We start from the raw sequence: 27214 nt of genomic DNA on the forward strand, positions 1-27214 counted from the left end.
ACCAAAATCTTTGTCAGATAAACCAGTACCCAAATCTTTGACAAGCAATGGCCATGACTCAGCAAAGCAGATAAGCCTGAGACTGCCATTAAGGAAACGTTAAAATTTTTGCTGCCTCAGGCTTGCCAGCGGAATTATATGACCAAATTTACGTCTATGTTTCTAAGGGAGAAACCAGCCAAATATATTTAATTTTGATGGTTTAAAGTACAGCTAACAGAAAATGAGATTAAGATTCTAATTGACATTTATGTTATTGTGAAAACAACAATCACTTCTAAATGTCGTCTTGTTTTAATTTATCCACTTTCTGGCAGGCTGTGGAATTAATCTTGGTCTGAGAGCCTTAGAATCATCAGAAGAATTAATTTAGAGGATTGCTACAGCAATGGATCAGAATATCTTTGAAGCACTTTCTGCTAAAATATAACACCCAAAGCAAGCAACAGAAGATTTTAAGAAGAATGGATTATTTACTACCCTGCCTGAATGAACATTATGAGTGAGATCACTGTAGTAACTAACACACAGACCCATTCTTTTTCTGCAGTGCAAAAAAATGGGTAGTAATTTTACACACACACACACACGCACACACTCTGGAGAAAATGGCAAAGGACATCTTTGACCCTTTGAAAGGGAATGTATCTTCCATTTGCCACAATTTCCATTTGAAAAACATGGTTGAATTTCAGCATGCTTTGAAATAATTCAGTAAATAACACGAGTGGCCAAATTATCAAAACTTGTGACTTTTTTCCAATGAAAATATTCTGAAAAGTAGGAGGTGGTTAAAAGTACAGGGGAAGAAACATTTGTGAAAAGTATCATAACTGCTGGAGTCTGTTGATTCTTAAGTTTCAAAGAGGGAAGTGTGGGATTTCTTTTTCTTTTCATAGAAACTGAAATTTCACTGAAAACACTATAAGCCATAGGACTTCTATGGCATATTACTCATGTACTAGGGTAGAGCTTCAAGAGAATTTCTTACTCTCCATGTTGCTCGTCAAACAATGTCTTTGCTTTTTCATTTACAGCATATGTATTTTTACATGAAAGGTAGTGTTTCTATTTAGTGTGTAATGTACATATATACATACACACGCCTGCTACTAAGATGCTCTTTTTCTATCTAATCTGAAGTGTGCTATACCTTCTTTGCATTCAGATACTGTAATACTGCTGTTTACATCTAGGACAAAATGTATACTTTATGTAATACAGATGGTTAGGATAGGATGACTGTTAGACCAATTATTTCCATGTTTCTTGAGTGGAATTATTTTTCAAGTTTCTTGAGACCTGGCACATCCCTCCATTCAGTCACCTACAAAGTATTTCAGCTGCTTCCTGCATTAGAAGTGAACATGTCACTGAAGTTTCCCTTCCCAAGAGAGTATGGTTACAGTGTTTTTCAATACTCCCAGAAATAGCCCCATGAAAACTGGTGCCTGAGGAAGCACGAGTATTTATCTCCAACAGGAGATAGTTCAGTAAGTGAAATTTCTCAGAGGAACAGGCAAAGTGATGGGAGCAGCAGGGCAGAAAAAAGTTCGGGTTATTTTTCTAGACAGACATGCATGCCATTATCGGGGAGTGAATGAGCCATATAGGTCAGTGCTTCAAACAGTGCATAAAAATGTTACCCAAAGGAGTTAGGGCACTTTACTGCATTTGTGTGGCTGCACTGCCATCTGGTGCAGTCTCCAGTGATTACAGTCACTGTCCAACAGTGGGGTTTGCTTTTTCTTTTTTTGCTTAAAAAACCTGCCAAAGGGCTACAATAGGAAGATGCTGTTACAAATGCTAACAATCGGGTTTAGTTACGCAAATATATATGGGGGTGTTGGCCCATGGGTGTGTGATAAAAGCGTTATCAGTGGTCAAGCCAAGTAAATCATGTCAGCCCTGTAACGTTAGCGCACGATGTACTTCCGTCCCAGCCGCAAAGTAGGATGCCTTTGCTTTAACTACCGTGACCGAAGTTTCTCTACTTTGCTGTTAACTTGTTAACCTGTAGCGCCTCAGTCCTTGGAAATGACCCTCCGATTCGTGTCACTGGATGACCTGGGTTTGGAAGAGCAGCCTTCGGAGCTGGCGGGGCGGCCTGGCCTGCAGCCCCCAGGGGCACGAGTCTCTCCCCGCCCCGCGCTCCATGATGGCGCTCTGATACTTACACACCGGCCAGGACTTCCTCGCCAGGCAAAGGATGTCGAGCCGCTCCGATGCCGCTCCGACAGGAGGCCTGGTGCGGGGAGGACAGGAGGCGACTGGCCCCGGGTGCTCCCGGAGCAGGGTGCAGGCCGCCCTGCCGCCGGGCCGGAGCCCGAGGCTAGTGTCCTCCTTCCCTAGGCCGCGCCCGTCGACCTTTCCCCCCTATGGCTAGTGTCAAAAAGCGTTAGCAACGGTTCATTTTCCGTTGCTTTCTGGGGCTTGGCCCGCCACCTTGTTTCCACACTTGTCTCTGGAAAAGGGAGTGCTTAACCCCCCCGAAACCTCAGATTCTCGAGCCACCCGCGAAGGTTTCGACTCGCTCCGGGGCTCCCTAGGGGGGAAACCTCGGTAACACACGTAAAAACCGCACGATTCCGAGCGAAGCCGCCGCTGGGCCGCGACCCCCGCGTGACGCAGCTCCGGCCGCCGCCGCGCGGTGGCGCCGCGGGGAGCCGCCCCCGCACCCCGGCAGCCGCCCCGCGGCACCGCCCACCGGACTACACTTCCCAGCGTGCCCGCGGTCCGCCGCGCCGCGCGATTGGCCGCCCCGGCCGGAAGGGGCGGTGTCGCGCGCGCCCGCTGGCTGGCGGCGAGGCGGCGGCGGGGCTGCGTGGTGCCCCCGTCCTAATGGCGGCGCTGAAGTACGCGGGGCTGGAGGACACGGACAGCGAGGAGGAGCTGCCGCCCGGCTGGGAGGAGCGGACCACCAAGGACGGCTGGGTTTACTACGCCAAGTAAGGGAGCGGGGGGGCGAGCCGGCTCCCCTGGGGGCGGGGAGCGGGGAGCGGGGGCTGCCCCGCTCTTCGCCGCGGCGCGGGGGAGGCGGGAGCCGCCATTTGCCGCCCGCCCTGCGCAGGGCGGAGCTGCCGGCGGCGGCGGCGGGGCCCGCGCCGGGGGTCGCTGCGGCGGGACCGTCCCTCTGCGGCTCCGTTGCCGCGTTTGGTGCCGCCCCTGGCGCCTGGGGGCGGGCGATGAAAGCGTGGCCGAGGTGGGCTCGGTCCCCCGCGGCGGGGTCTGCGCCGCGCCGAGCCCTCAGCGCGCTGCGGGCCGAAGGAGGCGGGCCGGGAGGTCGGTCCTGCCCGGTGCGCGGGGGACGGGCGAGCGCGGCGCCCACCGCAGCCTGCGCTTTGTGCGGAGCGCACCGAGAGGCGCCCGGCTGCCGGAGCGAGCTGGAGCGCGGCTGTGGCGGTGTTGCGAGGCATTTGGTGGCTCAGAGCGTGGCTTTTATGTGCTGTGGGACGCAGTACAGGTAGTTGAGCCTTACACGGTGCTGCGGTTTTCTCAGTTTTCCTCCTTGCAGGAATAGAGAAGAGATACGCGCAGTAGAGGTTAAAAGCAGTAAGTACTCGCCCCCAGCTCCGCAGTATACCACAGTTTTGACAAGAGATACAAATTTGCCTTTGGCATCATCTACTGTGCCACTTCGAAAGCTGTCATGTCCCCACCCATTGCGAAAGAGTGCTACAGGATTAACTCAGTGGAATATACGTTTGTGTATTTTCTYCTCTCATATGGTTTCCTATAACCATGCTGATCCTGGAGTCTGTGTTTCAGTTTGTTTAAAGCTATAAGGTTTACTCCCTTCCATAAAAAGGGGGAAAGGTATAGTGCAGACAGCCCGCCTTATCTGTAGTGAGTTGGCATCTTTCTCCCAAGCTCTGTTCCGCAAACAGTAGACAAAATGCTTTTTATTTTATCTGATATTTGGTTTATAAGCACTGCTAATTCTGTCTAGTCAATTATTGATCTTAGGTCAAGTTTCCTTATATGCCCTTTCCCTTTGGAAGCCCTTTCAAAAGGGAATCACTGGGTGATCTTAGAAAGCTTGCAAAATAGTGAGGTATCACTTCTTGGGATTGTTTTTATACAAACAATTAATTCAATAGGCCTGATTGTTAGCTGTTGTGAATCTGAATTAACTCCATTTAAATTAATAACAAGGTCAGTCTTTAGCAACTAAGAGTCTTGCCAGTGTGTGTAAATACAGTTCAGATGAAACGGTGTTATGCTATTGCTGCCTTTAATATAAGCTCTGCACCTGTATGTTACCTTTGCAGATTCTGAAAATGTGTTTTTAAACCTCATCAGCAATATGAACTTTAGACTGAGCTATAATGGAGTTACTTTCATTTAAGACTTTTAAAGGTCTTTGTGATGAGCCGGGTGTGCACGTGGTTAGTTACCAAACCTCAGTGGGCGTGCATTTGTTTGTGAAGATATGAGAATCTGGTTATGTAGCTCACATCAGACAGGAGTCAGGAACACTACGCATAAGGTAAAATATGACGATTTTTATTTTACAGGAGGAACTCAGGATCTTATTTATCTTTAGAATGTGAGTGTCCTGAAATTGAAGTGCTACTGCAGGTCATACATATGCACCCCTTTAATCTTAGACCATCTAGTGCTGATTTCTATAATAGAGTTTGTGTGCTGCTTACTGTGGCCCAACTGCCTGTTATTTTCTCAGGCTGAAAAAAATCGCTTTTGTTGTATATACTTTGCTTTTGGTACCAAATCTGGAGTTTAGTGCTTGCCTGTGTATGCGTTCAGTAGCTCTGGCTATCTTTATTTCATACTCAGGCAGCTATCAGTTGTGATGCTCTTTCAAATAATCCCTGCCTGACTCTTAAACACTTGGTTATTGTTTAAAATAACTGATGGAAGATAAAATTTTAATATCCAGACTGATTTCAGCACTTTGGATCTGTTAAGACCTTAACCTTGTTTGTATGCGCATCACTTTGCTTACTAGTGTGCAGTGCAGAAAATCTTACGGTACAGTTAATAAATAGGTCATTCAGTTACAGTGATTTCAGTGGAAAAAATGGTCTCTGAATTAGAAGATAAGATGTGATATCATTATCATCCATATTAAATAAATGGGCYTTCAGCTTTAGACAGGAAAGTGTATTAAAAGCTGCTCATGTAAAGATCTAAACTTGTTTACCTAACAGCTTGCAAGCCAACATGATTAGAAACGAGTTTTAGGAAGGGGCTTTTCTTGTTTAAAAACTTCTAATATTATTTTGATTAGGTTTTGATAAAGTATTTTGTTGCTTCTTCTTTCTTCCTCTTTTCTTCCAAGGGCCAGCGTCTTTAAGAGAAGTTGTCTGAGTCTGTCTTTAATTACTCGGAGGGGTTTCTTTATTCTCATTGTAAGCAGCAAGACTTAGGTTGGAAGTCAAACCTTTACTGTCTGGCTAGTTATTTTTCCCTCAGAAATGTGGCAAAATGAAGATCTGTTAACTTCTAGCAGCACCTTTGAAGTCCCTTAAATAAGGGATTGACATGTTTCTTTTCTTTGTGGGAGACAAGCCATGTTCTGTACTGTATTTAAAAAAAAAAAAAAAAAAAAGCCTGATTGAAGTGCATCAGAATGAGCATTGTTAGGCTGCTTTTAATCTTTCTTAAACTTTTTTTTTTTTTTTCCAGTCATCTTGAAGAAAAAACACAGTGGGAGCATCCTAAATCTGGAAGGAGGAAACGTGTTGCAGGAGGTTTGTGTTAAGCTTTTGTAATGTAGTGAAATTATGTTACAAGCAACAGTCAGAGTCTTTGCAGGAACTAGATTTCACCTTGATCTCCTTAATTGGCCCTAGGCACATAGTTAAACCCAGCTTGCAAAGCATAGCTGATTTCAGTGGGGCTTTACCCATGTCTGTGTACAGTGATCAGTTTGTGGATTTCTGACTTTCTGGTAGTGCTGCATAAAGCCAAAGTACCAATTCTGGGATAAAGAGTTTCTTTTACTGTGGCTTGTAAAGCATACTTGCAGGGTGGAATTCTTCGACTGGGTTATGATCTCTCAATGCCCATCAGACAGTGTTTATAGTTGGATTATATTCCTTGTAACTGCCCATCAAAGAATAACACAAAGAGAACTTCCATTAGTTGCCATCTTACTCATTTTTCCTAATCCTATTGAACCTCTGTGTCAGGACAGGAGAGAGCATGGGGTTGCAGGATTCTTCCAAAGGCATATGACTTGTTAAGGATCTTGCCTTAAATTAGATCTTCCCAGAAGTTTTTCTATGGTGTACTTGGGGTTATTTCTGAAAAGTAGAAAAATGAAGCTGAATAACTTACGTTACTCTACCTAATCTGAGCTGGAGAGTGATTTTTGGAGAAAATAAGTGTTCGTTAATATGATTTTAAATAGCTTAACCAACAGGATATTTGAGGAGAAAGCTTAACTGAATGTGAAGAAAAACATGGATAGCAAAGGAAGTTGTTACATCTGAAGGGCTTTGTGTAAAAGGATAAATGGTGAAAAAATTTTAACATTTTAAATAAGATGATACTACATGGATATTAATAATACAGAAGTGACTGTTATGTTCRGTTTGGATCATGAAAACAGAAGTGGATATTATAGGAGGGTATGCCAGGTATTAATACACAGTTGACTTTTTTGATCTCCTTCTTTATTTGTCTTACTCTGGCAAAGAATTAAAGCCCTTAAGGAAAAACTGTTTTGTTGATGAGACATACTACTATTGGCATTGGTAATGTGAGTATAACTAACTGGAATGTTCTCAGTAGATCTTGAGTCATCTAAAAYACAATACTTTTCAGGCAGACTTAAAAATACTGGGGATACTATCTGTTACATACTTCCTTGGGATGTTTTACAAAAAGACTTATTTTCTGAAAATTTGTTATTTTTGTTCTCTTACCTGTCCTTCCAACCTCGAATTAATGTATCCCATCCTCATTTCAGTGTTTTGGTCTTCCAACTTTTGGTATGTGATATCTATAACTCTTCCTATGCTGTTTAGTTCAGTATTTTGTCTGTTTACTTTATCAGGATAGATACTGAACTTCATGGAATATAGAGATTTGTATATGTGACATACTAGGAAGCAGGGTCACATTTTGCTGCTTTGTGCTATAACATGAACTAATCTTCAAAATAATTTTTAGGGTACCTTTATAATTAATAGACTGGTCTTTACAGTTGTTCCAGATGTCTTGTATATGGTAGTTTTAGTAGAGAGCAATTGCATGGTGATTAGGGAAGCAGTCCTCCTTTCAAGTTCCAATATTCAAATGCAGCAGGTAGGTACATTACACATAGAAATAGTGCAGACTTTTGCCAACTTTTGTCTGAGAAATTGCTTAAACCTCAAATCTGACTGTGCTTTAATTCCTGCAAAAAGACATTTTTTCTGTGTTTTCTAGATCTGCCATACGGATGGGAGCAGGAGACTGATGAAAGTGGACAAGTCTATTTTGTGGAGTAAGTATGTGAAAATGTAGGATATAGACAAGTAGGTGGGCCAACTATATTTCACATTTGGTAGCCTTTTTGAGTTACGATACTGTGATAATATCAGCTAGTATTACAAAGAAACTCATAATCAAAACATTAGAATTCAAATGTAAATTTTACAGATGCAGTAATGTCTAAACACCCACTTGTAGTTTATTGAATTCTTTGACAGGCACAGAAATATTAGTTGGGTGACAGATTAGTGACTTACATGTCAACATCTTCAAAATGTTGACTATCTTCAGGCAATGTTTATGTAGGTTCATTTTGTTTATATGACTTCACATGTAAACACTGTACATATAACTTTAAAAGTTACCCAGAACTCTATGGATGATTGTTGACATTGCAATAGAGCTTAAAAGATACAAGATTGAAAAAAAAATTGCTATAGCACTGACTGGCTTGCAATCTAAAGCACAGAAGGAAAAGAGAGAGCAAAGATTGAACTAGAGATTTTTAGAAAACTAAGGAGGAGGGACTTCACAGAAGCAGAAGGATGTTTCTGGAAACATTTCTTTTCTGTGTGGGAGCACTTCCTTTCTGTACCTTTTCAATTAAAAGGTCAAAATGGGATGATTATCTCAAACTGAAYTGTAAAAATGAAGAATATTCACAGTCCAAAATTTTTAAGTGTAGCCTCTCTGTCCTATAAGTAAGGGTTGAAGACTGAAAGTTGCTGCAAAGTGTCTCTTCCTAGAAATTTTCTGAAGAAAACTAAAATTCCATTACGGGAGCATCATCCTGACCCCAATTATGCCACTTGCTGAGCTGATTTGAAGCTATTTGTTTTCAGTTGTTTCAAAAGGGTACTGAACTACATTTCTTATCAGTATCTTGCTTCAAGAGAGTGGTACAGGCCCCTTTCATAGAGCTCCTTAGAGAACATGATCTTCCCTAATGCAATGCAAATTTTCCTGTGACAGAATTCTGCTTTATAAATCAGGGGCTTATATGAATTTCAGAATGGGGCTGTGAAGCACTTGAATACAAATCTTAATGAACACTATTACAATCAGAAGAATGATTGATAAGTAATCCAGATCATTTTAGCAAAACTGAGGAAAAAAATTCTGATTTTTGGGAATGTAAATAATTCACTGGAATTGTATGCAACAGTGGTTGAAATAGAACATTTAAAGTCTAAATGAAGAGTACAGAGGGTCAAAACAGTTGAATTTTCTGTTCTTTTACAGCCACATAAACAAAAGGACTACTTACCTTGACCCAAGACTGGCATTTACAGTTGAAGATAATCCAGTAAAACCTACTACTAGACAAAAATATGATGGAAACAGTACTGCAATGGAAATACTTCAGGGTCGTGACTTGAGTGGAAAAGTGGTTATAATCACTGGAGCAAATTCAGGAATAGGTAGGTTAACATTACACATAAGGTAAAATATGGCGATTTTTATCTTACAGGCAACTCTGACATAATGAATTGTTTCTGGATCTGTACTTGTAGAATTCAAACTTGTTCTATATAGAGGTTCTTATAGAACCTCGAGCTAGAAAACTTTTTTCAGGTTTGTGTACTACTATTTTAAAAATGTGGAGAAAGTGGAGTCCAGAGGAGAGCCATAGAAATAACATCAGGTTTTGAAACAACAAATTTTGTCTAGAAAATACATTTAGAGGCATTTTATGCTATATAAATATGTAAAAGCCTGCTGTGGAGGGAAATAGAATAGTGTCATTTTATGACCTTGGTGGTTAGGACAGGGCGGAAGCCTTGYACTGCTACAAGAGTGTTCAGATAGTGTTCAGAAAAGCTTTCTGATGGCAACAGGTAAATGTGGGAAAAGATTTCACAAGCAGGCTATGGAATCCTCATCTCTGAAAGTATTTACAAGTCGAATTGATGATGAACTTGTGTCAGAATGGYATGATTGCTGCTTTGGGGCAAAAAATAGTGTTGATGTCCTTTTAAAATCCCTTTTAATTCCATTTTCTATGACAGTTTCAAGCTTGTTCATAAAAATCCTTTTAGACACTTATCTAGTCAAGGTATCTGTTCATAATATTTTTTTCCATAGCTGGTAAGTAGTTGAGTGATTCTTATTAGCTGCTTTTGTTTCATTTTTATAATGAAGCTTTGGTGCTTAGGGGCTTTGCTGTTTTTCTTCTCAGAAGACCGGATTTCTTCTCCAATTGAATTTGCTAGGCTGTTTGAATTTTCTCTCTGCAAATTGCACAGGATAGCTGTTTTCTATTTCTGTGGCCTAAGTCCAGGAAGGAGCCACAAATATTAAAATACAAGTGTGATTTGATGTCAGATATGAACTTTTCTGGCAAACCCCGCGATCTACCTAAATAATAAATAATTGTTAATCTTCATTCCGTTTACTGTTCATAGTTTTATTTTGTGGAGGGACTTCATTAATACTGAAATAGTCCTTATGCAGATTATAATTTGGTGTCTTTTAAGAGCAGGATCTTGACTTAAATGTGTCTGTGAGGATGCTGGAAGAGCCTGAAGATTGCCTGTGCAATGGGTTAATAGCAGGACTTATCATTGAATCATCTTGTTTTTTACCCTTTAATTATTTGAAGGGAAGTGTTATCTAACAGGAGTCAGATAAAAAAATTTAGAGTTTTATTGTAGCTTACAATTTTATGCCTTATCAGCACATGTCCTGCAACCGTTGCTTGATATGCTACTATAGATTGGTATTGCACTTAGTGTAGCAAGTGTACTTACCTGCCTCAATGAGGAATTCGTTTTTTTTTTCCGGTAAACTTTACATTCCAGATTTTTAGTACAGCATGTCTTTAAATTGCATCCAGCAGTAGAACTTGCTCTGTATGCGACTGTTCAGTCTCAGAACATTTAAGAATTACCTGGGCTCAAATATGATTTGCCTTCAGCAAGAGCTACCATTCAGACTTGCTGAATGAAAGTGTTTCATATACAGTGAAAGATTAATCCAAGATGTATGATGCTTTTGTCAAAACTTCTTTTTTCCTGTTTTCCCCCTTAGTTTATAATCCGTGTTAGTCAGAAGGAAGTAAACATGTCTTTGCGCCAGATCTTTGTTGCCTGTGACTATTGACTATAAGAACAAGCTATTGCATGTCAAGAGCATCTGAAATGACAGAGGACTGCCATTTATTGGTACCTGTTTGAGCAAACTAATCAGCTGTCTGGGTAGCATATATGCTGCAGTGTTGGCCTGGTCTTTTCTTCTATCTCATGTTACAAAACATACACTTTAGAGTGTGTGTGAAGTTTATGTACAATTCAACTGTACGTAAAAATTTTTTGGTCCCTATAAGTAGGTGAGGGCAGGATGTTGCCTCTGGTCAGAAGCGTACCAACGACAGCTGAAGCATTAGTGAGGTAAGCCTTGGGCCTCTGCAGCAACCTGAGATTAGGACATAAGGAGTCCCGAGCTACCATGTTGAGGTAGGAAGGACATGTGGTTAAGATAGTGTTATGACCTGTGTAACTCAAAACTCTTGTGCATACCATGTTGCATTTAATATTGCTGTCATTCCAGGCTCTGTGCCTGATATTATTTACCAATTGCCATGGAGCAAGGATTAAGGAGAAAGCAGTTCTAGGATTTAGGCTTCTTATGTATTCTACATTCTTTTTTTCCTAAGTCTAAACTAGCTCTTAAACTTCAGAGAAAGGAGACAGTTTGAGAAAGACTTGTGCTAAATGTGACTTCTGGTAGACCTGTTTAGAGGAAGAACAAGGTTCAGATGCCTTGGTGTTGTGTGAAGAGAGCACTCTCCTTTTGGGTTTGGCTAATGGTGTTCTCGTGCAATTAATTTTGACATACTTGGCAGAATTTGAAGTTTTGTTGAAACTGGTTTGTCAGAGTCATTAAAATAAGAGTCTTAGCTTAACTCTGAACCATGCTTTGTAACTTTTGGCAAAATGCTGTGAACATGTCTGTGTCATGTAATGGATCACAGTGTAGTGATCCCTATGAGTTTTAGTATGTCTACACAATTCTTTGGTTCTCCATGTGGAAATACTGATTAACTCAAGCAGAGCACTTCCAGTTTTGGAGCTTATTCCCAGTTAGCTTGGAAATCCTATGTTGTGCTCCGTTTTGTATTGTAGATCTTCCTTTTAAACTCTTTGTGTATGTTGGAGAGAGACTATTCCCCTCCCTGAATATTTTGAGGAGTAAGCAATTACTGTGTTTTCAGAACGCTAACATGCTCTAAGTGGGAAGTGTGAATGTTTTCAAGGAAATATTGCTGAGGAAAAAATGCTATTCATTAAGCAAAAAGTGATTAAAACAAAATGGCTTACTTGTTGAACATTTGCACCTAATAATGTAAAAAAAAAAAAATCAGTAAGCTGTTTCATTATGGTCAAAACTCATTTCAAAGGTGTATTTGAAACTGATTTTATAGTCTCTGTAAATGGGTCTTTTACATATGTTGCTGAGAAATTTTTAGTTTYGAGACGGGTAGAAAAATATCAAGATATAAGTGGTTAGGCAGTAGTCTATCAAAATGCAGAAAAGTGCATTTTGAATTACCACATTGCTGGATGCCCAAAACAAAGTTTGGACAATGAGGATCCTTTTAAAGATAGATGAACATAGAAAATATTTTATTTTTTTAATTAATCCAAATGCACTGCTTTGAAAAATTTGAAATAGATCAACAGATTCTAAAATGATATTTCAACTGACTTAATTTGTGAACTTAATAAAAGGAATCCAGTGTAGCTTGCCAGAAATTTTTTTCTCTTAGGAGTTGAAAAATCTCCCCATGTTCTGAAAATAGAGACGCTTGCTTTATTATTGAGGAAAAACATTGGATGATTTCAACAGAGGTAGGATTTTAATGGCATCACACATACTGACTTCTCAAATGTTACTTTATTGCCATTAACTTCTCTATCATTTCTGTAAAATAGGGTGATGCTCTCTACTCTGTGATGGTTCTGGATAGATCAGAAAATCTGTTCAGTTCTTAGTTTTATTACTTAATGCTATTAGAAAATGATGAAGAATTCAGGCAGTCTATTTCAGAGAACTGGATGTGGAAACAAAGTGGTGCTTTCTGTAATTCTCTGTCTGATATTTTCCTCCCAGTTAGGTCCTTTTTAATGTTTAGCTTCTGATGCACAGCTAGCCATGTTTCTCCCTTTGCTTCCATTTATTCCTATCCATTAAGGAATTGGACAGTAAGAATTTCCTAGATCACATATCCACTTTCTTCACTTAGTCCTTAAAATTGCTGCAAAAAGTGTTAATATATTTAATTTTTTAGTACTTTTTTGAACACTTCATTAGTTTTCATTAGCAACTTGGAAAAGGTTAATGAATTGCTCAGTTCTTAACGTATAAAGTGATACTGCTTAAAAAGTGAAAAGTTTTCTGAACATCAGTTCAGCTACAAATAAGATGCTTCTCTATGCAAGTCTGTGCTGTGTTTTTGTATGGACAAATCATACTTTATAATTTTCCACTAGAGGGCTGTGTTGCTCTTTGAAAATCTTAAACAAAAGAGGCTTGGTGGGTTTTTTTTCCTGTTTTTGGTAATAGCTCCTGAAATTTTTGTTGTTTATGTATTCTTAATTATTAGTGCTAGGAGTCAAAATTTTAAAAAGCATGTTATCTGTTTCTCTAGGTTCTGTTTTGTAAAAGATGATGTATTTTCAACTGCACTTGTAAGCAATCTTCTCAAATCTGACATTTTTTGAATATTATTTTTTTAATATCAGGGAGACAGTAGTGTAGCTAATGTGATTTTGTATGAGTTATATAAATATTGCTGTCTGTTCTTTAAGGTTCACATAGCTACATGACCTTGAAACTATATGTCCATGAGCTTTATGTTCTGTGCTGGCTGCAGTTGCATCTAACCTATTGTGACTGCTAGAGTATGCATGAGTAGTAAAATGTAACTAGTATTGCAGTATATTATGAAGGGACAAAGTATGCATGTTCTGTGCAGTCGGGCAGATTCTACAAAGTATTTTTTTTAATGCATTTCCAAGATTTTATCACAATGCTGTRTTAATCACAATCAACCTATTGCTCAAACTGCAAGTCTCATTTTTTGCTATATGAAGGTCAGAAGAAATCTGTTAATTGCTTTTGTAAGGGATGCTTGGATCAAACACAAATTATCTGAAGAAAATGAAAAACATTTGGCTTTGAGCAGCTTAATTTGTTCAAATACTGAAGAAAATCCAGAAACTTTAACCATGATGTGAGTTACTGTACTACTTTTCTTGATTATGCTTTACAAGAGATATTGCAACTTTATAATCATGGAGATATTTTTAGGTTGTTCTTCAAAATTATTGTCTGTTATGTTTTGGTTAAATGTAGTTCTATTTTATCTGGTATTTTTTGTTGCTGTGTAATGTAGAAGGATCTGAGGAGAAAATTTGTATAGTAGATACTATTAATCAGTACTTAAAAGACAAGAGTCACTGTTCCAGTGATCTCTAACTCTACATATACTTCTGGCATGAGAAATTATTATATGTCTTTTATTTCTTGTACAGAGCTTAAGTATTAGCAAGTGCTGTCATACTGATGCCAAAGGTTGGAAAATGTGCTTATAATTTGTCAGAATTAAACATCTGTTTTATGACTTAACAAGCTGTTTTGGATAACTGGCCCTCTAATTCATAAATGATAAACACATGAGTTTTTCTGCTTTATTCCTCTCCCATAGCTTTTTTCTCCTGATGAATCTATTGGTGCATTATGTTTAGGTGTGGAAAGCTGGCTTGACATAGTTAATAATAAAAAGTAGTTACTGCAAAACTTCTGCAAGTCAGATTGTAGCATAGCACTTAGTTTTTTAAAATCGAAAAGTCTGATTACGTTACAGTTAAAAATGGTTAGTAACTTTCAGGAGAAGATGCCATCCTTTACTAAAACTTGCTTTTACAAACAAAGGAAACACAAAGCAACCTGATCTTTCTTCACCACTAAAATACAGTTAGCAGCTATGTTCTTTTGTCCTTCCTTTTAAATTGACTTATGCTATACTTACTGCTGACTTAAGTTGCCTTAAACAAATGTAACCAATACTTGAGGATCAGTTATATGAAATCAGGGAAGCAGATTCAGTTATGTTCAGAACAGAGGTTTAGCTTTATCAGAACTGAGCTGTAGTAGTCTGTATTCCCACTATYGGATATCATAGTTGATTGCAGTAAGGGCTTGTATATATACGCAAACGTAACTGAACATTGTGAAACCGTAGAAGGTARCATTTTGACAGTGGGTAACTTGATAATTTGCTCAGTATTATTCATCATAGTAACATATAGATGATTAGATTTTGTTCACACATGGTGGTGCTTTTGTGATAAATACAAACTATGTAGCTCTGCAATTTATCATGTGCCTTTCACTGCATCACCTGTACCTAATTCAGAAATTTACCTCATATGGGACGTTGCTCACAGATGCATAGTGTTCAAATAATGTAGAATGGCTGCCTCTCTTAAATCATTCTGCTTTGAAAATACTAGAAATCTTTGTCTCTCTTTTTCTGGAAAAATAAGAGTAAGGTTTCGGCAATCTGGGATGTAGGAGTGTTAATTCCTGGACCAACGACATCTAAGATCTGATACCATCAGAGTGGGAATAGAACTCTTAAACTACTGGAAAGCCAGGAATCTCTCTTGAGAAAGCACATGGTGGTTATGTTAATTCAGGAAAGTCCTAAGATATTTGGTTTTTCTGTCATAATTCTGTTGTACAAAAAATGTTGTTTTCAGTAGCTTTTTACCCTTATTTTGTTTATCAAACTATAACTGTATCAAACTATATGTGGTAGTTAAGGCTGTAATTAAATGACGCAATGCACATGGACAAAGTGCGTTTGTTTGTTTGCTTTCATGCTTCATACAGGTAGAAGCCAATGAAAGTTTGTTTTATTGATGTGATATTGTATAATTTCAAATTTTCTGAATTCCACAAATCTATCTATTTTTCTATGTAGCATAGTACTGTTTGAGCACTTCCTGTATTAGTATTGTTCTGAATCTAGATTTAAGAAGCCTTGTTAAAGGCAGATGTGGTGAACTGTTGTTGCATTTCTTATGCCAAATGAGGAAGAGCTATATGCTGCCCCTAAGAGGAGGAAAATTAAGCTTTTAAAGATTTTTCTTTAAATTTACTGTGAAGACCCTGTGAGGTCTCCAATACATGCTGGTTAGCTTTTACTAATATGCCTTAAATTTACTGGCAACATAAAGAGACAAAAAAAGATGGAAAGGAACGCCTTTATTTTTTAAGAAATCAAAAATTGACTGTTCTGTACCTGCAGAGAATAAAATTTTCTGAATATGGGAACCATCCTAGTCGCACAAGTTCCCGAGATTATTTGTGGATGACAGAACATTTTTACTGAGGCTGGCTTTATCAGTCTTCACACAAAGAAGGTAACATTTGCTGAATCCTAATTAGACCAGTGAATGGTCTCATTTGAGTCAAATACGGATCATATGGGAGGAATAAAACAGACCCTTGCAAATACCATTGAGGACTCTCATTTTAATAGTATTAGTCTGACAGTCCTAAATATGTTCATTGTCTTTCACTGTACTGCATGGAGTTTAGAGGACTAAGCCCACAGATGTTTGTCTGAATCTGTCAATAAGGAATTTTCAGCTCTATTTTAGAGCTGGATCACCAACTCTCCTTTAAAATACATGAATATTTTTCTTTGAAAGTACAAGGCTTACTTTCTGATTTCTCTGCTCTGTTTCCAGATGAAATAGTATTTAAAGCTATACAACTGGCAGAACTTGTACAAATGAATTGCTCAAGATACTGCTTGTTTCAGATTCACTTCATGATTTCTTGTATGGTTTTGGAATTTTTCTTATGCTGTAGTATCTGAATTTTACCAATCTTTAAAAATTCAGTCTGTTTTTGTTTAGATAGTTTGTGTTAAAAAAACTAATCTTTAAGAGAAAATACATCTCTCTGGTTTTGTTTTTGTTATTTTTCTGAGTTCTATTCACATGCAAACTTTGTACAAAGATCTCTAAATGTAAACCTTTTTTGTATATTATGTAGTGTGTAAATGGCCAGGAAGTTTGCTTTCCAGTGGCTGCCTCTTATTTTCATCCCTTTCTCTCATGGAGAGCAGAAAAAAGGGGTGGGACAGGTGGGACCAAACTTGTGGCAATACTTCCTGAAAAGTCCTGTCCTGATAACTAGATCTTTTTCCCAATTCAATGCAAAGAGCTCATCCTTTGAAGCAAAGTTGGCTTTTATAAATGCCTGAATTCCATTGGATTAGTAAGTTGAAACCTCTGCCCATTTTTATTAAGAAGAATTTCTGTAGTTATTTCTGTTGTAGCTGGAAGGAAGCTGGAGAGAAGGGAAGCAGTAGGGTTTTAGTAAGGAGATGCATCTTGTGTCTTCGTTGGGAAACTCCTTGCTTAACCAGTGTAACTTCTTGTGGTAAGAGAACTATTGTAGCCTTTGCATGGTCGTATGTTTTCATGCGGGGAGTGTTTCACATGTGGAGGATTGAAGTGGATRTTATTTGTCGAAGTTTGGGTTCTAAGCTTATTGTGAGGCAGACAGAAAGACTAGCAGATATAAACCTTAGATTGATTATTTTCTTGACCAAGTCCTAGCTGTCCCAGAGATTTCTTTCATTGGATAATTTTGTATGTATTGGGCTTTCAAAAGCATGGGTTGTTCCTTAATGAACGTACTTTAGTTTTTTGTGAATTCTAGGCTCCATCTACCAAGTGTTTCACTACTGTAAGCAGCACAGTATATTAACTGAAAAAAGGACTGCTGGCATGTGTGCAGCTAGCATGTGAATGCTTTGCCCTAGTAGGATAAAATCGCCTCTCATGAGAAAAAGAAGTTACCCAATAAAAGAATAGTTTTGCAGATGTAACTTTTACAGTAGGGTCTTCTGCCAGCACAGCTGTGTTTAGGGACTGTACTTTTGCCATCCTTGACCAACAAAACAGTGGCAATGAAAGTTAGTAGTGTTTCCTGGTTATAAGCCCTTTTAAATGGGGTTTGGGTGGGGAGGATGGTGGGGAGGAAGCATCCTTTAGCTTAATACAGTTCGCTGTTGGACACGCAGCTGTGTTTTTTAGTTTCATATTGTTACTCTGATTTCAACAGATCTGATTAATTCTGTCGATGAAAACTACTTTGTTTAATGAAGAATTCATGGGAAAAATAACACAGAATAATTAAAGGGTGTATTTTTAAAGTAGTGATTCTCATGCATGGGCCGAACTCGATGTAAATTATTCTAAACCACATAAATACCCCTACGATAAAGTGTCAGTGTCTGTATAGGAGTTCTGTTGCTGGTTGTTTGTTACTTAAACACATTTTAAAAATACAAACTTACTTTCCTAACTTTTTCAGACATTTTCCTCACAGAAGTTCAAGGCTTTGTAGCAGGCAAGAATGTTGTTGTACCGAAATCTTGGGGGAGCGGGAGTACAGTTCTTCTACAGAAGAGGCTGGATCTTGCAAAGCAGTGTATTTTTGGCCAGAGTACATTGTGTGGGTAGTCAGGATACAAAAGCACTGTTTAGGGAGGGCTTTGAGGGGAAAGTGCCTGTTTTGATGGAACTTATAACTTATTCTTTTGCTGGATGTTAGTAGCTCTCGGTCATGGACTTGTACTGATGTATTTTGAAAAACTGAACAACTGCAAAAAGCTGTAATTTTTCAAACTTTGAATAATCTTAACAGATAGGGRGAGCTCTCTTTGTGGCTTTAATTTACATTGCTGTTTCTTGGAATTTTTACAATAGAATATAGTGATACAGTGTGTTTCATGAGTGCCATCACTCAGTTTATTCTGGCTTAATGTTATTAAATATGAGTATTGCTCAATTTTTACATAAGGCACCTACTGTCTACTGGTTACATAYTGTAAATATTAAAAGGTCCTCTTGGACTTATGTAATTTATTTTTCTTATTGAGTAAGCTGGAAATGGTGTCAGATCTTCATATTGCTTTTTCATGTCCATTTTGATGAATCTATTTATTACTTCTGTAATGAGGAGTACACATGGTTGGTTAGCCGAGTTATTGAACTTCATCAACCTTGGCTGAAATTCACAATGCATGTGRAACTTGTTGTAACATGTAAGAAATTACATCTGGGCTAAGAGGTTCAATAGTGATTACTCCTTGTAATGGAATCTTTTCAAAAAGGATGGGATTTAGCTATTTGCCTGTGCTGTACCTTCTGGTATTTATTTAACACTGGAATAATATATCTGTAGAACAGGAGCCTTCATGTGTGATGCATGTTTTCTTATCTATTATGTAACCGTTAAGACTTCTCCATGGGACTTAAAATAACTTGATCGCTTTTCTAAATGTCTTCAGAAATATTTAATTTCGGGAAGGCTTTTCTCATTATAAACAAAGTTATAATATTGCACGCTTCATAGCCCAGAGATGAAAAGAACTTTTGCATGATTCAGTCTATCTCTTTGACAACACAAAACTACATGATCTTGTGCCTTCATGTTTTGAAAGCCGATTGCACTGCAAGTATTGTTTGAATAATCTTAGGTGTACATTTGTATTTTTTTAGAATGCTTGTAGATGGTGGGGACAGAAGTGGTTAATAAGTGAATACTGTTTTCTAATGACAGTATCTTGTGAGACATCTAGTGACTGTTTTCTAGATACTGTCAACTCTAGTTATAGCATTTATGTGTACACTAATAGATATGTTGTTTTTGGCTTATCACCTGAAAAATTCTTAATATCAATATCTATGCCGAGCTGTAAGGTCACAAGAAGAAAGGCTTTCAGCATCTTGTGTCCCTTTTGAGCTCTTCAAAATTGATTGTGACAAGGATTTATAAGCTTTAGAAAGTCAAATCTGAAGCAGTAAATCCCCACTGAAAAGGAAGTGAAAGGAAGCAGATAAGAACTTGGGATGCTAAAGACTGAAATCCTGACCTCATTGAAGTCAGTAGCAAAGCTCCTATTAAAATTAGTGAGACCAGAATTTTACCCAAATTACAGAATATGAAGAGAATTGTACTGTGAGGAAGATCCTGATGTTATATCCATCTTAAAGTCTAAGATAGGGAAACATTTCTAAAAGGCAGTGTGTGACTTGAGACATTTGCTGCATTCATTTTCATATCTCTTAATTCCTAGTTTTTACCTCCTAACCTAGCTRGGAGGATCCCTAAAAACAAAAGTAGTTTCATCTTCTGCAACATGTTTTATAAATTAATGATATTTGCAGTTTGTGGTTCTGTTGTTGACCACACCCTAAGTCTTACTGTTTAAATAACTCCTTCGCATTCTTTATCTTTCACTTACAGAAGAAAAATAGAAAATTTTTCCCTCCTTTTCCACTTCTTCTATAAACTTTTCTTTTTAAAATGTGAGATCTTTGGAGCCCTCTGTTCAGCTGCATAGCCTCAGTCTTAGTTTTTGTGTTCATATAACTTTTGGCTGGCTTTGATTTCTTGCTGGACTTCTCATTGGCTTTTAGAACTTTTTGTTTCTTCAGATAACTCCCTCTGAACTGACTTTATTTTAAACACATTCAGATTTCAATATTTTACATTTCCTCTGTTCTTTAGGGTCCTATTCTTTCTTAGTGTCCCCTTCATACTAGTTAAAAAGTAAAGTTAAATTATCTGGCTGTTATTCTACTTTCTGCATAGTAGTATCTGTGTGAACAAGGACTGTCACAGATCAGTTTTGGGTATGTTTATTTAAAATCTTCCACATGTACTTTGGTCTGAGGTTCACAGAAATGAGTGTTGCTTAGAAATCCCCCCCCCTTCCCCCCCCCATATGTTATCTTTGTAGAAAGTATGATGTTTGCCTCCTCATTATTTGTTCTTTATCCAAACAGCTTTATAGCATATTCTTTAATTGGGATTCCCCTATTTTTGATGTCTAAAAACTCAAGTTCATAAAACTTGTGGGGCATCTTCTTCTTGTGATTGGTCAAAAAGCTGTCTTTGTGTAAGAAATCCCTGAGTGTTTAAAAGTTTGCTAAGAGGATCTCTAATCCAAGACAACCAAATTCATGAAAACATTAGTATATTGTGTATTCAGAGATCCAGGAGCCATGAAAGGTTCTGTTTCTATTCTCCTGCCGTTGGCTATCGTGAGCAGTATTTGTTGCTTCTGTACATTTGTATTTTCCAGACATTAGCTATGCTACTTAGGATTTTGGGAAATGTATGATTACCCTTGCTTTACAGATGGAGCAGCATATGGCTACAGGTATTGACCTAAGTTTACGGATTATATCCATGTCCATATTCTCATTTAAAATGGGAATTCGATTGTTCTTTTATGGGATAAAAAGAATACTCAATTGAGAACCAGTAAAATTGTTTAACAGAAGGAATAATTAAGATATATTAGAGTAGAAATTAAGGCAACTAGAAATGAGTAAAGAAAGCTTTTTCAAGAAAGACTTTTACTTGCTTGGGTCTGTATCCAGCCATAAGCAKTTGCTGAGAGGTGTGAGTGTTACTATTGCAGGATTTTAACTCTGAAGCTAAATTTGGACTATTTTGTGCTTTACRGAAATATGCGATGAAGACTACCTGAAAATGTGCGTGACCTATTTGGCAGCACGTTTTTGGTGTCCTGAGTGAATGAAAGTTGTGACATAACTTTGGGAGAAGATCTCTTTTATTGTATCCCTTTCTGAATCTAATCTGTGGTGAAAGGAACAGAGACCTAAGCTTCCTGATTCTGTTCTTTATATATGACATTTTAAACATTTATCTCTGGGGAAACAAAATGATGGTTTTGTATCTAGAATGCAAAGCAGATGGATGCTTCATAATGGTATGTGGTGTAATTTGATGAATAATATCACTTACTAGGCTTTACACACCTAAGTTGAAATTTAGTCACTTCCCTGGGGAACTTGTCATGGACTAGGCAGACTGACTATGAGAGCAGGAGTTGAACAGCTTGAACTCTGTGTGATCTTGAGAGAACTGTTCAACACTTAGTCTTGTTTTCCTGGTTATCAGTGGGAGTAATGCTTTTTGCCTACTTTACAGTAGTATTGCAAAGTATGACTCAAACCTTGAGTACAGTACTGTTGTCACAAGAAACCATAGTTTTTAGAAAATGTCTAGTATGTGTGTTCCCCTGGCAGTTTTTCTTGTTTTGCAGATGTAAATTTTTTGTAGGCATAACTATTTTTGGCTTGAATACACCGCTCCTCCCCCCCCCCCCAAATTGGCAAGGCCTAACTTTTTTGGAAGATGAAAAAGCTGACATCAAACACACACAGCTGTAATCAGCCATTCCCTTTGGAAGATTATTGCTGTTCAGCTCTCTGGTGGGTTGCCCACATTCCGGCTGTTAGCAGGTAGGCCTTAGATGTGGTCATATAAACAAATGTTATGCACTAGTTTTAGAGTTAGAAGATGTATTGTATGTTTGAATGCCCTAATTGAAACTGGGGCAAAGAAGGCTTTAATTTTTGCCTGTGGCCTTGTATAATAATTTAATGACTTCTAATTCTTACTTGTTTTCCGTTCTCCTTGCTTTTGTGTATAGACACGTTTTGTTAATACTCTTCTTATTCTTCATCTTTTGTTTCAGAACAACTCCATCTCCTGCCTTACTTTGTATGTCGGAACCACATGATGGATCATTTGAGTTACATAACAACTTCCCATCTCCCTCTTTCCTTCGTAGTTTAAAGCACGCCTAAAAGGTTTGCCAGTTTTGAACTGGGGAGGTTGGTACCCATTCTGTTTAAATGGATTCCATCTAATCCAGAAAAACTGGAATTTAAGAAGGTAACCCAATTCCCAAATCTCCACATCAGTTGTCTTGCCCATTGCTAGCTACCTCCTATCTGTCATCTCTATTTGCTTGCACCAGAACGAATTCTGGAACGATGAACTGCATCCTGTATTAAATTCTTTTCACAGGATCCTGAAATGACTTTTGTATTTTAATATCTTTTGCTGCTTAACTAAACAAGTTCTCGCCTCACGTTCCTGAAACAGAGGTGGGCAGTGGCTGCCAGAAATCAAGTAGTGTTGTTGTAATGTTCAGTCTGTTCCTTTTTTCCACAACATGGATTGTGAGCTCTTTAGAATGGGACCTAGCTGTGTATGTTTGATTCTCTCAGTGATAGCTTTTTTGTAAAGTAAATTGCGTGCTGTTCGGGACAGAATCCTGTTTTATCATTTATCTAAAAAATGCCTAGTATACATTTTGGTCTATTTCATTACTTATGTAACTGACTGATTATAAATAAATAATCAAATTTTTTTAAAGAAAAATAGTTTGGTTCAATTTATGCTGTAGTACTTTTTCGGTTTCTTTACATAAAATTGAGTATTTCTCATGAAATAACTTGCAGATTAATGTTTGGACGATCTAACACTCTAGCTGACAGCTCAGTATGTCTTAATTATTTTGCCTTGGATGAAATATTCCTCTTTAACTTTATTAAATTTACTTCTTATATTAACTTTGCACTGTTGTACTTGCCAAAAGGAGACTTAAAACATGTGACTTTTTTTGGTATGTTTAATTAGGATTTGACTCTGCAGTATAATATTGCTGGTTTATGGAAGAACAAAAGTGTACTCAAACTAGACAACTTCTGGCTTTTTTCTGTTTGCTTTGGTGGGGAAAGTTGTGTTGCCTAAAGCTACTGCAGATGCAAAAAGCAGCTTTAGAGAAGGAGAGCGCCAATCCCATTTCTCTTAACTTGGAACATTTTTTTAAAATCTCATTAAAAAAAAAAAAAAACACCCCGAGAGACATTGTCAAAGATAAATTTAAAATTCAAAATTCTCTGGGCTTTGCTTAGGTCATCTGAAAAAGCTTGTGTAGGAAGGTGTTTTAAAAACAGCAACAACAGGAAGAAAATCCAAAGACCCTTGTTGGGAACGGATTTAAAAAAATACATGCCCCTCAAAACAGCTTTTGAAGCCTTTTTGAAGCTACTCCTGGATATCTGATCAAATATTTTTATAAACCTAGTTATGAATGCAGTTAGTCTGGCACTTGTCTGGAACAAAAGCCCCTCAGGATATGTGGATTCCCTGGAAACTGGAGTCTCTTTATGGTTGGCCTTTGATACTTACTACTAACATTAGGTAAATCCTTAATTTTTCTTTTTCTTTTTTTTTTTTTTTTACATATGGCCATTGTGAGTTTTGTTGTCACTGCTGCTCTTTAGCTTGATTCAGCTTTGCTATAGAATGTCTATGAAGCTACAATAGCATGCACAGAAAAGTTGTTTTTTGTTTCATTAATGATATATTCAAGCAATGGTACTTACAAATACTGGTTTTAGTTAAATAAGCAAAAAGCCCTGATCACTATCCCTTAGTGACTAAACATTTAGAATGGTTAGCTAATGGGAAATTGCATGCCCTAAGTGACATGTCAAGTTTGGCTATTGAGATCTAATCTAGATTTCATTGAGATGGTAGTTTTGACCTTGACTTGCACTGTGAGCAGGTTTATCATATTCCTCTACTCTAGATCTTGGTTAAGGTTGGGAAGAGTTTATTTTGAAATATAATTAAAAAGAGTGTATTAACATAACTGTAGTCTAACAAAATATTTCCTTTGTCCTTTATGAATGTAAGCTTATGTCAATCTGAATAAATAATTTTAGCTATGCTTCCCACCCCCAAATAAGTAATACAAGTCGCACTAAAGTGAGTCTCACTTGTTTTGAAACAGTTGCTAGCTCAGGTCTCTTTTTAAATGTATGTAACCTTTTCATGATTGTTTGACTTATCTTGGTAATCGTACATGTAGATGCACTTTTAGATAAAGGTTATCATTTATGTCTAGACAATGTGAAGTGTGTGCTGAGTTGCTCATATTCAGTTGCCTGTCTTCTGYCATGCTATGGTGTCTGTTACAGAGGAAAAAATTGTATAAAGGCAGAAAAAGAGACTAGCTCTAATAAATTCTCATTATACATTAAATTATAAAGCCAAATGCTAAATTCTGATATCTTTCTTTTAAATGCAACAAATGATTTGTGTTATAAAAAACTGACTGATTTGCTTGCAGGAAGCCACACTGTCATATTTGAGGATAATCAAAAGAAAGCACAAACTTCTTCAATGCTTGAAGAAACACTGAGAATAAAAAAGTTCAAATAGACCATTCTTTACTTGCAGATCAGATGTGACAGCTTGTATAAATGTCTGCAAATGATTTTAGGATTGGTAAAATGCTACTCTGGTAGCTTCTGTGGGACTGATGCAATGCACTTTAAGAAATGTTCAGGGAAAAAAATTTGGGGGGTTTGGTAGGTGCATGCATCTGTCATTCAACAGATGAAGAAGGGCAAGATGAGACATGAAGGCAGAGACTTTTTTCCCCTTCTTAGAGCAATGTAAATTATTTAAACGGAGCTTTGGGGTTAGCTGAAATGGAAGAGGCATGTCTGAATCCTTTTTGAGTGGGATTTTTTTCATAGTGATATATATTTAGTGCAAGGAGTAGATACCAAAAATACCTCTGGGGATTGCACTGAAAATTCTGTTCTTATCTCAAGCAGACTCTACTTTTCTTCCCCTCTCTCCAATCCCTGGCCACTGTTGGTATCTTCAGACACCTAATAGGACCTATTTGTTAGCAATTGAAAAAATCCTGACTGGGATATCTGTGCAGTTTAGTATTTGACTCCAGTTTTAGCTTTTTCTCCTGCTATGTTTTAATTAGGCTTCTTTTGAAATAACTTTTTTGAATGTTCTTAAACAGCAGGTTTTTATAGGTGGACATCTTGTATTTTGAGGCAGACAAGCTTCGTGGTTGGTGGAATTGCTTTAGACAACTAAAACYGGGTCTTATCACAGGAAATGTTAAGTAGTTCGGTTCTGTTTTTAATATACTGCATTTCACAATAGGGTTCATTCCAGACTGGAACCTCTGACTGCTATTGCAATATTTATAGTGGGTAATAGCAGCTTACAGCATAGTGGATAGGAAATGCAGTTTTGAATCTGCTGCTAGACTGTGCCTTTGGATATCTGAAATAGTTGTCTGTGTTAGATTTTAAGAGAGCTGAAGTGATTGAGGCCTGAGCTGTGTTGTGTATCTTGTAATTGCATAAAGTTAATCGCAAGTAACAAGAGGCATCATCTAAAGTGAGTTGGTAGGGGTTTTTGGAAGTACAACTAGAGTATATACCAAATCTCGCTGCGACTTTGTGGCTGTGAGTCGCAGCATCTTGGTATTGTATGCATCTGATGTAGCCAACCTTTTATGTTCTCATTTGCTTCCAGTATCTTCAGTTATGCATTTAGCTTTCTTTGCCTTGAATGATGCATTTTTTTTTAAAATTTTCTTACAGGAATGATGGGTCATGTAGATCTTTATAATCCAGTCAATTTAATTTAAGGGAATTTTTAAATATTTGTCTGATGTTCTGGTCCCTTAAAATCAAACAAATACTGAGTTTTGTCAGTGTCGATGGCAGTGTACTTTTATTATTAAGAATAACTTTGCCTTGCCCAGAACAGTGTCTTATAAAGAAGTGTAACATATGAAGTGAGTGCATATTTTAAAGTTGGTTGGACTGAAAACAGAACCAATGCATTAGTCATCCTAATTCATTTTGGTTGGCTTTTTCTGCACCTCATGAATCCAAGAAAAACACATCTGTCCAATCTGCACACAAAGGGAGAGACAGGATGTATCTTTCATTTAACATCAAACTTTTCAGTGACAATCAGTATGTTTTACCATGTACCTATAAACACACAGAAACAAAGGTAGCCTTAGTATATTTTATGTGAATTGCTCTTTTTAAAGAGCAATTACGTGTTACGTTTGTTTGAAAACTTGCATTTGGAGCAACTTGAATGATGCCTCTGGAAGATTTTATCTTAAACACTCATGTTGAAACAATGATYGTAGCCAAGAATTTTGTTCTTTGTCCTGGTATGATATGCTTGGTGCTTCTGGGGTCTGAAAAGTGAGTTTCTATATATCAATGATGTGTGGATTGTAGTTCAAGAATTTATATGGAAAATATTTTTTGGGTTATATCAGCATCATCACAGGAAAGACTTAGACATCCATGGAAAGTAGAAATTCATTCTGATTATGCAGGGAATCTTGGGATTGCAAAGAAGCAGTGGAAAATTGGTCGTCCTTGTAGACCCCTATCTCTTTAGGGTGCTTATTTTAATTATATAAAATAAATTCTCACTCAGAACATAGCCACTTTCATTCGCTTATGGCTACAATCACTCCAAATGAAAGATCTGTTGAATGTTGTATCCTTGAATCACCAGTGCAAGCAAAGAAAATCTTAGTTACGAAAGATTATCTTCCCCTAAATAACACATCATTGTTAAAATATTCAATCTGAAAATAAGTTTATGTAACTCAAAATTCTTTATAGCTTTTTCTTACACCATTTGAATCTTTCTTCCTTTTTTTGAAGAACAGTTGAATGAGAAGGTCTGATTCATTGTCACTGGTGCTTAGTTCTTCCATGTTGAAATAAATCTAGTGATGCATGTGAGTGTCTCTACCATTTCTATGTAGTGCTCTTAGTTTTTGACTTTCGGGACCTAATCATCTAGTCTGTTTGCTTAGATATCTATAGTGGGGATGAGAGTCTGGTTTGGATTATAAAGATGATTTGTTGCAAGTTCTTAAGTAAGTGTTTAACCTTTCACAATTCACTCTCATCTGCAGTAAAACTGGATTTAAATTACCTTTCGTTTATATTGCATGTTATGTTTTTTGAAAGTATTGGGTAGTATATAT

At 37.7% G+C, this 27214-nt stretch overlaps 1 protein-coding gene across 5 annotated transcripts in view; it reads left to right on the plus strand.

The window, feature by feature from the left end:
• The first annotated feature begins 2789 nt into the window (after nt 1-2789).
• Nucleotides 2790-27214, plus strand: part of WWOX (WW domain containing oxidoreductase) — a 525798-nt gene continuing 501373 nt past the window's right edge. For 2 of the 5 annotated variants that reach the window (XM_026060565.1, XM_026060574.1), the window contains exons 1-4: nt 3133-3463; nt 5650-5714; nt 7399-7456; nt 8686-8864. In XM_026060565.1, coding sequence (XP_025916350.1) covers nt 3186-3463; nt 5650-5714; nt 7399-7456; nt 8686-8864 — 580 coding nt within the window. In that variant the 5' untranslated portion in view covers nt 3133-3185. Of the gene's footprint in view, nt 2949-3132; nt 3464-5649; nt 5715-7398; nt 7457-8685; nt 8865-27214 lie in introns of those variants that run through there. The other 3 variants (XM_026060585.1, XM_026060597.1, XM_026060605.1) reach the window with 2 other exon arrangements.

This window comes from Apteryx rowi, unplaced genomic scaffold, assembly GCF_003343035.1.
Source record: "Apteryx rowi isolate R43461 unplaced genomic scaffold, aptRow1 scaffold_1, whole genome shotgun sequence".
Lineage (NCBI taxonomy): Eukaryota > Metazoa > Chordata > Aves > Apterygiformes > Apterygidae > Apteryx > Apteryx rowi.